Genomic DNA, 14,761 nt, shown 5'->3' with positions numbered 1-14,761 from the left:
TCAGCTGCTCAGTGATCAGCTGCATCATGATCAGAGCAGAAGCTGCAGCTGGTTTGTACCGAACTGGAGTTCTGTGTCCTCCTCCTCTCTGCTCTGGAACTATACACTTGTCACTAGTTATCAGGTCCTGATCAGTACATGAAGTCACTTAGTGTTTGTTTCATTTGCTCCAGAGTTTATGAGGCTGCATTTAAGCATCTTGAAAAAGGACTCGTCAACATGTTGTGCTCAGTAAAACACAAGATGTGACGCTCACAGTCAGGATTACTGACACCTAAATCCTCCCAATAAAAAAATTACCTTCTCTAACCCTAAACCTCTGGACTTTAATTAGTTGATTTTGAGGGTGAACTGGCTCAACACTGCTAACAGCTAGTCACGAGTCAGCAGAAGTAGTAGGATTGGATCATCACACTCCTGTGACCAATCCTGCACGAGACTGAGGTTAGGACCGCCTTTCTCATTAGCATACGGACACAGAGATACATAAATGAATAAATGTGGAAATAAATAAACGTGGAAATATGTTTAAGACATTTGTTTATACATTTCTGTTTTTATTTGCTTATTTATGCATTTATTTATGTAAACATATATTTACAATTAAGTCATGTATCGTCCTCCATGCTACTTGTGTGGCTCTCACTCAGATATGTGTTCACACAGACAGCCTCTGTTGAGAAAGTCCGGAGGATCTCCAGAGTTCAGCATAAAAGCGATGGGCATCCCAATCGGAAAGCCTGTTCATTCGGTTCATTCCTATCTTCCACCACTAGGTGATGATGGCGTGCATGTGTGAGGCTGAGAAACAGAAAGTGAAATGCTCATATATATGACACTGCTGCCATGTCACTGACTGGTCTGTCCTGATAAGGCACAGCCACAGCCTTCTCACACGCTCAAATTTCCACATCAAGCTCCGCCCGTCCGGTTCTCTGTAGGGATAAAATCGACAAACCAGCAGGCGTAACGGGAACTTTTCTCGCAGTGTTTACAGGACAGGCTCTTCCACGTTTCACCCTGTTGTGTCTGCACCAGGTCTGCACATCTAACAACGACCTGCAGTAACAGCGTCCCACAGAGTTAGAGGTAAGCTGCTTCTTCTTCTCTGGACTTACACATGTAGGACAAAATGACGCACCAGAAGTTTCCACCAGACACACTGGAAATAACGTTGTTTAACGTCCCACTGGCGCTGGAGACGAATCTCAGTGGTAAAATACATCGCTGCAATGTGGATAAAAAATATGGCGTCCACAAAAACCTGCTGCCTTCTTCAGTTTCTTTTACGATCCGTTACTTCCCATCAGACTGATGGTGCGTTCATGTTTCTGTGACTGCGCCACCTAACGTAAACAAACAAGGTGGGTATGACCATAGACTGTATGGGTGTGATGCGATGGAAGATGCACAAAGTATGATTGTCAATTCAGTTGTATATGTTTTACGTTAAAACAGTTACAGGATCATAACGTGCGCAGCAAAGTTATTGTAGCTGCCCGTAGTGTGAGTAGACGCGTATATTAATAAGTCAAATCCGTCCTTTTTTACCGGGAAAAGCCCCTATGTTGCGCAATCCAAACCCAACAAAGTCCATTTAAAAAAAGTGGCAATTCAATCCTTGTCAATGCATTTAAATCAAAGTCTAACACGAAGTAATAAGGGTTTATTTTGATGAAACTAGATTATTGCTGAAACTGAGGGAAACCAACCCAGGATGGTTTTAGGATGTTTTATTCAGCTTCTGTTGACTTACTACTAAGTATAATGAAAAAAACAATGTTAATGACCTTGTTTCAAGTTGAATATGAATGTCGGGCTTGTGGACATCTGGACAAAACCACACAAGAAGTATGGAGGCATGTTGTGTTTTTTCTGTTGTGTTATAACGTCTGAAGATAGGTCATTAATCAGCTACACTCTTTAACCCTAAAACTCCATAAGCCAATATAGATATTCTTATGATTAACATTCATTTTTTAAATAGTTTATATCCCTTTTACACCTGACACTTTTCAGACAAGAATTTAGACACAGGAAACTGATTTGCATATGTTTCCTTTGAAGATAAAGAAAAATGAAATTAAGTTATTGGACAGTCTATAAGTAATAGAAAGGTCATACAATTTTTAAGACATGTATAAAAAAGTACAGCACATCCATGAAAGGCTAGAACTGCTGTCACTCTCTATGTTACATGTCGTTGTTCGCATCCTATTGGATAGTTAAGTCTAAAATATGCATTCCTAAATCACATCGTGTCATTATGTCTTGTAACTGGTAAAACACGCAAAAGAGTCAAAGTTGTTGTGTCTCTCTGTCTGGCACATCTTAGTTACATATGAAAGTCCCTTAAAGTGGACACTACAATGTACTGTTGGTACTGCTGAATACCTGCAATGCAACATAACAGTCATTAACACTCATCCCTACAACAGTAAGTCCTTAAATGTGTTGTTGATTGTTTCACAGGTAAAATGGAATGCTGTGGACTACTTACTGCCCAGAAGGAACCAGGTACAGAGCTGTTAGAAAAATAGTCACAACATTAATGTAATGTAATGGGGTCAGATAATATAATCCTGTTTTTCACTTTATTAGACAGACGTTTGTTTAATGTGGGTATATATTTAAGAATAGAATAGAGTACAGCAAATACAGAATACACAACAGTTCTAACATCATCTTAATATTGTTTTTGTTTCTCGCTCAGTTCCCCTGAAGAGCATTGAGGTGGAGCTGGAGGTGAAGGACCATGTGGCGACAGTGGTCTCCACTCTGAACTACGAGAACAAGGAGGACAAACCTCTGGAGGCTGTTTTCGTCTTCCCTCTGCCTGGAGACGCTGCTGTCTGTCACTTCAGTGCTCAGATTGGACAGACAAAGATTGTAGCTGAGGTGAAGGAGAAACAGAAGGTGAGCTGGACAGTGACGTCCCACTCAGTGTGATGGATCCTAAAGAACCAGTAAAACAGTGAGTGTAGCTCACGTGTGTTGTGTCTGTGTCTTTAGGCTCATGAGGAGTTTGATGATGCGCTGAGCTCCGGTCAGCATGCCTTCCTGTTTGAGGAGAGCGAGCAGAGTCCAGATATATTCACTCTGAGTGTGGGCAGTCTGCCTCCAGGAGAGAGCGCCTCCGTCAGGCTGGAGTACGTCACTGAGCTGGCTGTGCAGGCGGATGACGGGCTGAGGTTTTGTCTGCCTGCTGTGCTCAACCCTCGCTATGAACCTCAGGGTAGGAAACCCAGCCAGCACTTGTGGTTCAATGCACAACAAACTGCGTCTTGTCCGTCACTAGGGTAGCTTCAAGTACCAAGTGCGCAGTGAAAGCTCCATTGGAAATTTAACACACTCAAACCAGCTAACTGGTTATTAGATGGGCTCATTGTAATTAATGCTGCCTCTTCATTACTCCCCACAAAATTGGTCTTCTCTATAAACTATTGTCAATGTCTGTAGCCGAGTCAGACCACCGGCGAGGTCAGACAAAATGGTTCACAGCAGAATAAATTATAAAGGTTCAAAGCCTGAGGAAAGAAGCTGCTTTTTATATATATATATTTATATATCAACTTTATTACAGGCTCAAGGCCCAAATGATAAAAAACAATTCAAACAAACAATACATTACATAAAAATATACAAGGGAAAAAATCTAAAAAAGGCACTCATGCCAGTGTTCACCGATCTTGTATGTGTACTTAACAGAGCTGCGACCAGGGTCTGTCATCAGATCAATTATAACATTTGTAGAGCGGTACAGACGACTCAAAAACTTAAAAGTAAGGTTGAAGGTGGTTAGACCCATTTTGCAGAACAGCTCACTAGTACTCCTGGGTTTCTTCAGGAGTATCCTCATACAGTCATTATAGGCTACTTTCAATTTACGCAAACTCTCCTTCTTATAATTCACCCAGAGTGGAGCTGTATAGAGAGGGGTGCAGTAGGCTCTAAACAAATTAATCTTTTCTTCAACTGTATTGCTTGTTAGTTTGCTGCAGTAGACTTACATAAAATTGTACCTTGCAACCAATATTTATCTGGTGTCAAAAACCTCTGAGTGGATTACAATGAAACTTGGTGGCAGAACGTGGTATGGTTGATAAAAGAACAATGTTGATCTGGATATATTTTTTTCTTCACTTTCTTTCACATTGAGAAACAGGGCCTTTTAGTTTTTTTCATTGATTTCGCTGAGAATATGTCTTTAGTTAGTATAATTTGGCGCGATCTAACTACAAATTTCGAGTGTTGGGCCTCAGATGTATGCACCCTCTGAGTGTCATATAATAATAATAATGATAATAATAATAATAATAACTAGTCAGACTTTACCCTTCCTTTACCCGCATATCCTGATATTGAAATCCTAATAAATGACCGGTGAAATGACTTGTGACCTGTTTGAGGTGAAGAACCAATCAAACCTGACATCTGTCATGTATTTTTCAATTTTGTTAATCCTTTTTTACAATATAATTGTATCATTTTAAGCTGACGTTCCACAATTTGTAGCAGCCATGACTTCCCCCCCACTTGTTAATGATTGTAGGACTTGTGGTTTCACATCACCTTACCTTAATTTGTCATGCTTTTTTGTGTAATCTTTCCAAATTCTTTTTACCTCAGACATGAAATACAATTCTTAAGAAAGCATTCGAGTAAGAGTGGACCATGAGAGGTGGTGCAGTAACTGAACTTGATCCCTGAACTTTCCTCCCCGGGTTTAGTTGCATTTCCTCAGATATGCGGCTCCTAAAAAAAGACAAAAACCTCATTGAGCCCTGGGATGTTGGGATTTGAGTGGAATAATCCCCCTGAGCATAGGGAGGCTGAGTTCACCCTGAGAGGCATTGTGAGGAGGTCACACATCAGTTTAAAACCACTGCTTTAGCACAATGAAAGGAGCCAATTTAGTTACTTTTGGCATCTGATCTCCTAAATAAGAGGACACCCAGCGGCAGACCAAGAACATGCTAGAGTGTGTACACCATCTTGCCTGGGAACACCTCAGGATCAGAGGATCTGAAGAAAGCAGCAGGGAGAAGGTTATCTACCTTTATTTCTCAGTCTCTTTTCCTGTGTTGTATACAGGTTCTGAATGTGCTGGTGTGCAGGTGACCTCTGTTCTAGCCTCTCTGGTTCCCTACAGTCTGTCGATTTCTGTCCGAGTGTCGTCTCCTCGTCCAATCTCCAAAGTCGAGTCCAGCTGCTCTCTGGAGCCTCTCCAGTACGTCAACACAGAGCAGACCCAGGCCGCGGTAGGTAGAATGCTCACATGTCCGCTGTGTGTGGTTGTTTCTCAGCACTGAGAGCTACACATATAACTGAGTGTGCTTTGTGAACTGCAGGTTAAGTTGGCTGCAGGACACAAGTTTGACAGAGATGTTGAGCTGCTCGTTTATTATAGAGATGCTCACAAGCCCACTGCTGTGGTGGAGGCAGGACAGCCGTCTGCCAAACCAGGTGAGTGAAAACGAGTCAGTTGGTTACTTTGCACAATATTAAAGTCAATCATCTTCTTAGTCCAACTGAGTTACACGTGTTGGAATAAATGATGTTTCAGGGAGTCTGATGGGCGATCCAGTCCTGATGCTGAGCCTGTACCCTGAGTTCCCCCAGTCTGTGATGTCTTCACTCACCTCACGTGGAGAGTTTATCCTCTTACTGGATCGATCTGGGAGTATGGGTTGTCCAATGAGTAATGGCAAGCAGCAAGAAACTCGAATTGCCAGTGCCAGGGTATTCAGCGAGTGTAAACTCTGTCATTAAACTTTTCATAGTGTCTCACACACAGTTACCTTCAACTTCTTGTGTCTGCTTCCCTCAGGATACTCTACTGCTCCTGTTGAAGAGCTTACCAATGGGCTGCTACTTCAACATCTACAGTTTCGGCTCCAGCTTTGAAAACATTTTCCTGTAAGTCCCTCCCTCAAGTCCATTCAACAGATCTCACCTGTCCTTGTTGTTCATGCTTCTTTGTGCATGTGTGTTGACATGTGTTCATGCACGTGTGCGATGGCAGAAAGAGTGTGGAGTACAGTGAGCAGAACTTAGAAGAGGCTCTGAAGAAAGTCGAAGCTATGCAGGCGAATCTTGGAGGAACAGAGATCCTTGAACCCATCAAACACATTTACAGCCAGCCCTGCATTCCTAATCAACCTAGACAAGTAATACACAAACACACACACACACACATTAGGCAAAAGTTGTACGAGAATAAATGCTATCATCACTATCAGAGTCAACGCACTACTGTCTCTGTTTATGTCACAGAACTATAACTCTAAAAAAAACAGTGGACATTACAGACACCGACGAGGTAACCTAAAGGATATAAAGTTTTCTCATTATGGACATGCTGCACCTTATTTGAAAAAGTAAAAGCTCGTCTAAATGCACATAAGCAACTCAACTGGTGGTCCCTACTAACTTTGCCCTGCCTCACTCTGTTAGAATAGAATGTGACACAGATCATGTTCAGATGCTGCGCTATGGATTACTCAAGCTACAACTGCATCATTTCATAGAGAATACTCACTCTAAAAGTTTAAAACTTTGTCAGGCAGAAATTATATCAATCATTTTACGATGCCATTAACGTTAGCATCGCTCAGTCATGCAAGAGTGACGTGTGTGCAGTGATACTGGATTGTGTCACTGACCTATTCAGAGAAAACAATGGAATTGAAACTATAGATTAGGATTAAATCGCCTGTATTTATATAGCACTTATCTTAGTATTATTACACTACAGTTCTTCTCGCACACATTCATACAGTGCATCTACTTGCAGCTATGTCCAAGAACAGTCTTGAGCTCTTTGCAATGGTGTGTGTGAAATTCATTGTTACCACATCTTTCTCATTATTCTTACTTAGCTTGATGTAACTGGGTATACTGGTATGTAACTCCTGTGTAACTCCTTCCCAGCTTTTTGTCTTCACTGACGGAGAAGTGTCAAACACCAAAGAAGTGATCGATCTGGTGAAGAAGAATTCAGGTTCCCACAGGTGAAAACAAAGAGTTCTGCTCACAGTGTGTCCCATGTTGTAATGCAGTCTGTGTTAAACCCTTAACTACTGTGTTGTAGGTGTTTCTCTTTTGGGATCGGGGAAGGGGCCAGCTCTGCTCTTATCAATGGGTTGGCCAAGGAAGGAGGAGGTCACGCTCAGTTCATCACAGGGGCTGATAGGATGCAACCTAAAGTAAGATAAATGCCACAGGCGGAAAGGTTTTAATACAAATCTACTTTTAATAAAGTCATTCTTATTTCTTTATTCTTTATATTTTCCTCTTACCAGGTGATGCAGTCTCTGAGATTTGCTCTCCAGCCAGCAGTGGAGGACATCTCAGTCATGTGGGATTTACCAAAGGGAATGTCTGTCACTGTTCTCTCCCCAACAATCACAACCATTTTCCAGGGTCAGCGCTCACTGATTTATGCGCAGCTCAGTGGACAGGTAGGAGCAGAAGAGTGGAAAGGTCGTCTTTTTCTGCAGGCGTCGACCCCAAATGTCTTAGAGTCCTGACAAAATATCAGTTGTATGGCCAGAGCATTAACATCTCATGCTGTTACAATTTAAACCAAATCACCGTTGAATCAAAATAAATAATTTAAGAATTCAGTCAGGAATTTTACCACAATACACACTGAATCTGTTTCCTCCCTATTTATACATAATTGATAATTAGGCACACTTATATCATACTGCTATCTCATGCTTATATATCATGTAAAATAATTATGAATAGTGATTTTAAGGATGTTATGTAAGGACACTTTCATGGTCTTTCATGGTCAGGTGTAGGGAAAAAAAGAATATTAAGTTGCATTTTTATAAAGTAATTATGAAGATGGGATGTTTTGTGATGTTTTCTCAGAGTTCAAAGGCAGCAGAGGGCGGTGTGACGGTGAAGTACAGCCTGGCAGGTTGTCCCTCTGAGAACAAGATAGTCTTCTCTCTCAAACCTGCTGAGGACACTGGGTAAAAAAAGCAGCATCACTTTGAATCACGTGCTGACGTTACTCTGCAATCACATGTATCCAATGTTGGGGTCAGGGGGGAACTGGCCCCTAAAGTGCCCCTGTCCTGCCAAGTGACTTAACAAACTAGTTGCCCACTAACAATACAAACAAATAAATATAAATTTGACTATATGATGAATAATGATCAAAAACTATAGAGCTAACAGAAAACAATGAATCTCCTAAATGTGCAGCTCTCTGAATCAGGAATAGTGCAAGGATGACAGATGTAGAATTTCCTCCTGTAATTTTGTAGCCCCTTAATAACCTGATTTAGAAATATCCTGGATCCGCCACTGCAGGATGTCAATCAATGACCATCTATCCAAAAATGTTATAGTTAATGTGACAATGATATTCATAAAGTAAATGAAAAGTAAGTGACAATATGCGATAAAATTACTTGAAAAATTAAAGCCTAAAGCCTGAAACATGCTTCTGCGTTTTCACGGGCCCGTAAGCGCAAGAGCCCTTCCGGGTCCCTTACGTGCTTATGTATCCCTCCTTACGTGCTGACGGGTGTCGACCCCCTTTTCTAAAATTTACGGCAAAGCTCCGCAAGCTCACTCAGCCCGCAAGGCTGTGATTGGTCTGCTCTACATCCCTTCTGGAGCTGCATTTCCGGTTTCATGCCCCATAATACCGGCAGAAATCACGGAAGATTTAGAAGAACGAATATGGACCAAATAGAAGAGCACTTGGCAGAAGATATCCGATAGTATGATCACTTGTATAACCTGTCACTGACTGGCGGATTTGTCCGCCAGAAAAAGCTTACGAGGAGCCGCAGTGGCTATGTAAATAAACAATCGACGAAGAAGAAAGAAGGCGTCTCTAAGGTCGAAGATCAAAGGTTTAACTCTGGAAACTGCTGGTTTTACACAATGTGAAGCATCTATCTGGTGCTGCTCTTTTTGATGTGAAATGAAGGGAACCAGTCTGTCTTCCTCAGTTAATTGTCTGTTTCTCACCTCTCTGACTTTCACCTCGGGCAATTTTGTACTTAAATAAAAAAGCAATGGTGAAATGAGGTTGTTCTAAGCCTGCTCTAAGCCAAACAGGGTTGAATAAATGTTTGTATTTATATATATATAAAGTAAACTTCACTCATTCCACAACTCTCTGTGCGGACCCGTTCACACCCGAGAGAGAACTAACAATCCAGAATCTAACCCAACAGACTTTCCGTTTTTGTGTCTCCTCTTTATTTTCTGCAGATTAACAGTCCACAGGCTAGGTGCTCGATGTCTGATTCGTTCCCTGGAGATGGACAAAAGAGATGGCGAGGGACAGCATGATGAGGGGGTGAAGGGGAAGGTGGTGGAGCTCAGTGTCCAATCAGGAGTGAGCAGTTCCTTCACAGCCTTCATTGCTGTCAACAAAGGCAATAATGAGCCGATTCAAGGACCTCTGATGCGCAGAGCTATACCAACACCACGTGAGTGTCTTTTTCAAGGAGCCATGTTTAAGACCCTAAAATGTATGTGTGACAGACGAGTGTGGCTGGTGAAAAAGAAAAACTTATAAAGTATATTATTCAGCACATGTCACGTTACTTAATTTGCCTCAAACCTTCAGGATTTATATTGGTTGATCTTTATATAATATCTGCGACTGTTTTTGTCTCAGGGGTGTATTCCCCCATGTGTGGCGGTTCCATGCCTTCACCTGGTTATTGCCTATCTGGTGAGTAAGAGGTTCAAGGGGTCCGTGAATGAATACTGGTGTCATTCTACATCTGCTGAACACAAATATACATGTCCATCACTTGATATTTCATGTTCAGGCATTCCCCAGGAGAAAACCACTGAAATATATTGTATAAGGAAACTGCCATTTGAAACATTATATTGAGTATGCACATTAGTTGGCAACAGCTTATTTGCCTTACTTAAAACACATGTTCTTCCCAAAGTTAATAATCGACAAATGTAAACTTATTTTTCATTATTAAAGATTTCACGTATTTATCTTCACATAAGTCTGATATTTTGTATCTTAGAAACTAGACTGATACTTAACTGAAGACTGGTTAGATCTTACAGCTCATAGAACAAGTAAGTCAACCTCTATTGGAACCATTAGATGCTTTTTTAACGCTCTGACGGCCGGGGGAAAAAACTGAGATTACTCAACTAAGACTTTTCATCGCATTCCTAAAATGTATGTGTGACAGACGAGTGTGGCTGGTGAAAAAGAAAAACGTATACAATATATTATTCAGCACATGTCATATTACTTGAATTTGCCTCAAACCTTCAGGATTTATATCTGTTGATCTTTATGTAATATCTGCCACTGTTTTTGTCTCAGGGATGTATCCGATGAAACCCATGGCTTACTGCATGGGCCTCAAAACTTTTCTTGCCGAGGGGCACGTACAGAAAAAAAAAAGAAGGTTTGGGCCACTCACGCCGCCATGCACCCCTTCCCTGGACCAGACTGTTGAAAGACAGTGCGCCTCATTTGCTCCGCTAAGGGCTGGAAGCGTTCTGAGGGACAGCTGGCAGGTCATGGGTGAGTTTTGGCCGCCTAGTGTCTAAAACTGAGAAGTGCAATACAGTGCGTCATAGTCCATTCCATTACTTTAGGTTACATTTCATTTAGCTGACGCTTTTATCCAAAGTGACTTACAATAAGTGCATTCAACCCAGAGGGTAATAACCCAGAAAAACAAGAATCAAGAAAGTACAATTTCTTAAGAAATTACTTTTCTATTTTATTTTTTTTTGATGCGGGCCAATTAAAAATGGATGGCGGGCCGTAGTTGGCCTACAGGCCGTAGTTTGGACACCCCTAGCATACTGTTTAATGTCTACACCTGCTTATATGTCCTTTGGTGAGTAAGGGGTCCGTGAACACACACTGGTGTCATTCTGCTGAGCACAAATATAAACGTCCATCACTTGATATTTCATGTTCAGGCATTCACCCAGGAGAAAACCACTGACATGTATTGTATAAGGATACATTATATTTTGTATGCACATTAATTGGCAACAGCTTATGTGCCTTACTTAAAACATATATTCTTCCCAAATTTTCTTCACATAAGTCTGATATGTTGTAAATTGTTTTTCTCTTAAAACGATGAAATGCTTTTTGCTACTATATCAGTTAATTTCTCCTTAAACAAAGCAGACTGTGGCCAGACTCTCCAAAGTGCAGAGTTCGAAGATTGTGATGACATCTGCCTTGACAAAGGTGTCCGCACTCACTGACTTAACAACATATATTGATTATATTTATAAAGAGTGACGATGATTCAAAGATTAAGTAGTCATTGGTGGTTGTTTTCAAAGTAAGAGCACTCTAACCCTTTACTGTTGATGGAATCCATTCATTAGGATTAACATTTAGTTGTTATTGTAGGATCGGAAGATGCTCAGCTTCATACTGACGGGTCTGCTATTGAGTTGAGAACATAGGTTTCCTTTTATTCAAGGAAATACAGTCGTCACAGAAAAACAGACAGGCAAGATATAGATAGATGGATTTGCTCATATGGTTAGCCATGCAAATAGTCACGGTGTGGAACATATTAGTATCCTAACCAATAGGTTTTTATTCTAATAACTACCATAGTTTTTTACCCACCCTCAGACTTCAATGACGAAGTCACTGAACCAAAACAGCAGCCACCCAGAGACCCTTTGCTGCAGCTGGTCTCTCTGCAGAAGGCGTCTGGCTGCTGGCTGCTTGATCCGGCTCTGGCTGCTGCTGTGGGAAAGACCAACGAGGAGGTGGAGAACACAAAGCCTTCAGCTGTGAGTCGTAATACTAAGTTATTGTTTTGTTTTATTTTGAAACAGATTTCTTCATGTGGTTTTTCGTGATGCCACTTTGTTAAAAAGCAGATAGGATCAAGCAAAACATAACAATGTCAAACATAACGACCTGATTTACAATGTAATAGGAATGTGACAGAGCTGCTGTGTTCCTAAGGAGCTGCATATATGAGAGTGAAAGGGATGGTAGGACTGCTCAGCATAACCACATTCAGAAACTAAGTATGAAACTTAACCTCCTGCTTGTGAAAGGCATTGACCTTTTAATTTAGTAAATAATATTTTTACTGTTGTACAGAAGCTTACTGCATTACTGCAAAAGAAAAAAAAGCTGCCCTGTTTTCTGAAAAACAAGATAATTTCATGTTTCATGTGAAAAAATTCTTTATTTGTGTTTTTTCTACTGATTTATTTAGCATAGAGTGTAATGGAGCAGAAATATCCCACCAGTTTAGTTTGATACTGTTTTATTTTGGGCCAGGGCTTAGATATTAGATTCTAGTGTTTTTAAGTAAAATAGAGACTTATGAAGCCTTTTTCGTAGGATTTTGAAGTTTTCTCTAGTGAATTTAAAACGCTTACATACTGTTGTATTAATAACATTTAATCCAATTTCCCCTGAAAATCTCTTTTTAATTTTGTGTTAATTAGGTGAACCAGGAAGTGTGGGCCACCATTCTGGCTCTGATCTGGCTTCATGGATTTAAGATGGATGCTCAGGAAGAGTGGGAGATTCTGGCTATGAAGGCTGTGTCCTGGCTCCGTGCTCAGAACGGTAACAATCAATAAATAATAGTTAGATCAAATAATAAATCAAGGTTAAACCATGTGTGAGGGTTTATAGCCTGTCAGCCATTGTGTACCATATGTGACTGACTTACGTGATGTGTTTTTTGTTGTGTTTATTCCCAGCACCAAGTATGGCAGAGTGTGTGGTAGCTGCAAACACACTATTGGGTTTCAGTGTGCAGACAGACGTCCTGGGGCTCTGAGGATATCATTAAACTGCCTTCCTTGTTCCATTTCTTCTTCTGGATTAAAAGCAATGACCATAGACATATACTGTATACGTAGAGGCCGCATTGGCCAACTGACTCATACCAGCATCACCACCATTTTGGACTGGGAAAGAGTGGCCTGTAAACACATGCACGTTAGGGGGAGCTCCATTTGTCTGTATAAAAAATACTTTTACATTTAAATTTCAACTGATGTCAACCATTTGTTTCACACTTGGCTTCACACTTGCCATATGTCTTGTCCATTCAGTCTGTGGACCGAGTTGAAATTTTCCTCATCTATGTCTTCGAATTATAGACAGCAACACTGTCAATATCCCTCCAAACAGATAATTTTGATCATTTGATAATTTACTTTTTCACAATATTGGACTGACACAGATGCTCCAGGTGATGTTGGTGCTGATCTCCACTTGGGCAACAACATTCATATTCATAGAATCACTTCCTTTTCAGTTATTTTTCTACAAAGTCAAGGTTTGATTAATTTGCAGCGATGCTTTATATCGAGTGAAACAACAGAGCTTTAATTTTGAAAACGTCGATAATTAACATTATATTAAATTCAACATGGACACACTCCTCTCTATCTAGCAGTGATGCTATCCGTACAATTTACATTTTAATCGAGAATTTGTTGTCTGTTTTCCACGAAGATCACAAGACTCATCAATACAAAAAGCAGCTCATTGAAATCAGCTGGAATTTAAACCTTATTTTGTTTTTTTCCCAGACAGACTGCGGGCTGGTATGTGATAACAGGGCAGTCTTGCCTGGTCCAATATGGCGGACGCATTGACATATTACAGCAGCAGGCAAAGGTGCACTTCATGTATCAATTTATGTCTCCATATAATGATGACTGGTATAAAGGTTTATTTATAACCTTTACATTGCACATAATTATATGCACAATCCACTTCAGTTATAGTGTGTGCCTAATTTTATTCACACTATGCTTCATCTGTTCAGAATTGACCATATAACAAAACAAAGAATTGTTCATCTGTTGCACCTTTAATGTTAACCTTTTTTTTTAATCAGAAACTCATACTGTATTATTAAAGTTGAATCTTATGGCCTGAAACTTGATTTTGATTATTTATGAATCATGCAACATTCCATATACAGTTTCATCATGGTTGACATGACTGCATAACTTGTTTGATTTAGTACATCTAATGTTGACCCTCATTCAAAGATCTTCTTGCTGTACCTTGTCAGCAGCTGTGTTATCCTCCACTATTGTGGAAACCCGCTGGATGTCAGAGTTGGAGGTGAATATGGTCAATCCTCCTGACACAGAGGAGAGGAAAAAGTAGAGAAAGAAATGATCGGGTGACAAAGGTTGTGTAATCCTCCTCCTGCTTCTCCCTCTGACCTCCGGTGTGTGGTTGGGAGCCTCAGTTAAGAGAAATGTCACCGGTGGGAATATCCGGTCAGAAAAGAAATGTGTTAAAAATACCACCTGACTGATTTCCAGTCCTCTTGGTGGCACAATTTCATATCGCAAGTAAATGCACAGTAGATGCAAGCTACATTAAACCATGTTCCTCCACTTTGAAGTAACCTGAGCTGTTTCTAAAACATGAAAACATCTTCCTATGTACATCTGAACTCATCAGACTTGTGTGCTTGGATGTAGGCCTTCCAGTTTTTTTCTGTATACTGATCACCTTCACAGAAACTAAATCATTTCAACTGGATGTGTACAATACTGAACATAGTGTAGCTTTTATTTTAGGGAAATAATATTTGACTTTAAAACCCACCCTGCTCTGTTTGTCAAGAGCAAGTGCCTTCACTGCATCAAACAAGTGGGCGTCTTTAGGGGAAGCCACAGTGAATACAAAGTGTGTGCAAACTAAACATATCATTGCTATTGAGCCGCAGCTATATGTTTTTATTTATTTCAAATTAGGGTA

At 40.5% G+C, this 14,761-nt stretch overlaps 1 protein-coding gene across 3 annotated transcripts; it reads left to right on the top strand.

Moving 5' to 3' along the window:
• The first annotated feature begins 846 nt into the window (after positions 1 to 846).
• LOC133951606 (von Willebrand factor A domain-containing protein 5A-like) lies at positions 847 to 14,394 on the top strand. Of its 3 annotated transcripts, none has more exons than XM_062385646.1 (20): positions 847 to 1,089; positions 2,473 to 2,517; positions 2,714 to 2,916; positions 3,013 to 3,235; positions 5,095 to 5,261; positions 5,352 to 5,466; positions 5,567 to 5,742; positions 5,831 to 5,919; positions 6,026 to 6,170; positions 6,934 to 7,013; positions 7,094 to 7,208; positions 7,305 to 7,463; positions 7,885 to 7,988; positions 9,247 to 9,467; positions 9,659 to 9,715; positions 10,343 to 10,546; positions 11,171 to 11,233; positions 11,633 to 11,796; positions 12,469 to 12,592; positions 12,730 to 14,394. In XM_062385646.1, the coding sequence occupies exons 2-20, from the start codon at positions 2,478 to 2,480 to the stop codon at positions 12,807 to 12,809; spliced, it is 2,529 nt and encodes an 842-aa protein (XP_062241630.1). In that variant the 5' UTR covers positions 847 to 1,089; positions 2,473 to 2,477; the 3' UTR covers positions 12,810 to 14,394. The 3 variants fall into 3 exon arrangements, with proteins under 3 accessions (XP_062241630.1, XP_062241628.1, XP_062241631.1); XM_062385644.1 differs by having other exon boundaries at positions 11,168 to 11,233; XM_062385647.1 differs by lacking the exon at positions 11,171 to 11,233 and having other exon boundaries at positions 848 to 1,089.
• Positions 14,395 to 14,761: the final 367 nt, after the last annotated feature.

This window comes from Platichthys flesus, chromosome 4 (genome assembly GCF_949316205.1).
Source record: "Platichthys flesus chromosome 4, fPlaFle2.1, whole genome shotgun sequence".
In the NCBI taxonomy this organism is placed as follows: domain Eukaryota; kingdom Metazoa; phylum Chordata; class Actinopteri; order Pleuronectiformes; family Pleuronectidae; genus Platichthys; species Platichthys flesus.
This window is presented reverse-complemented; position numbering and strand designations above follow the sequence as displayed.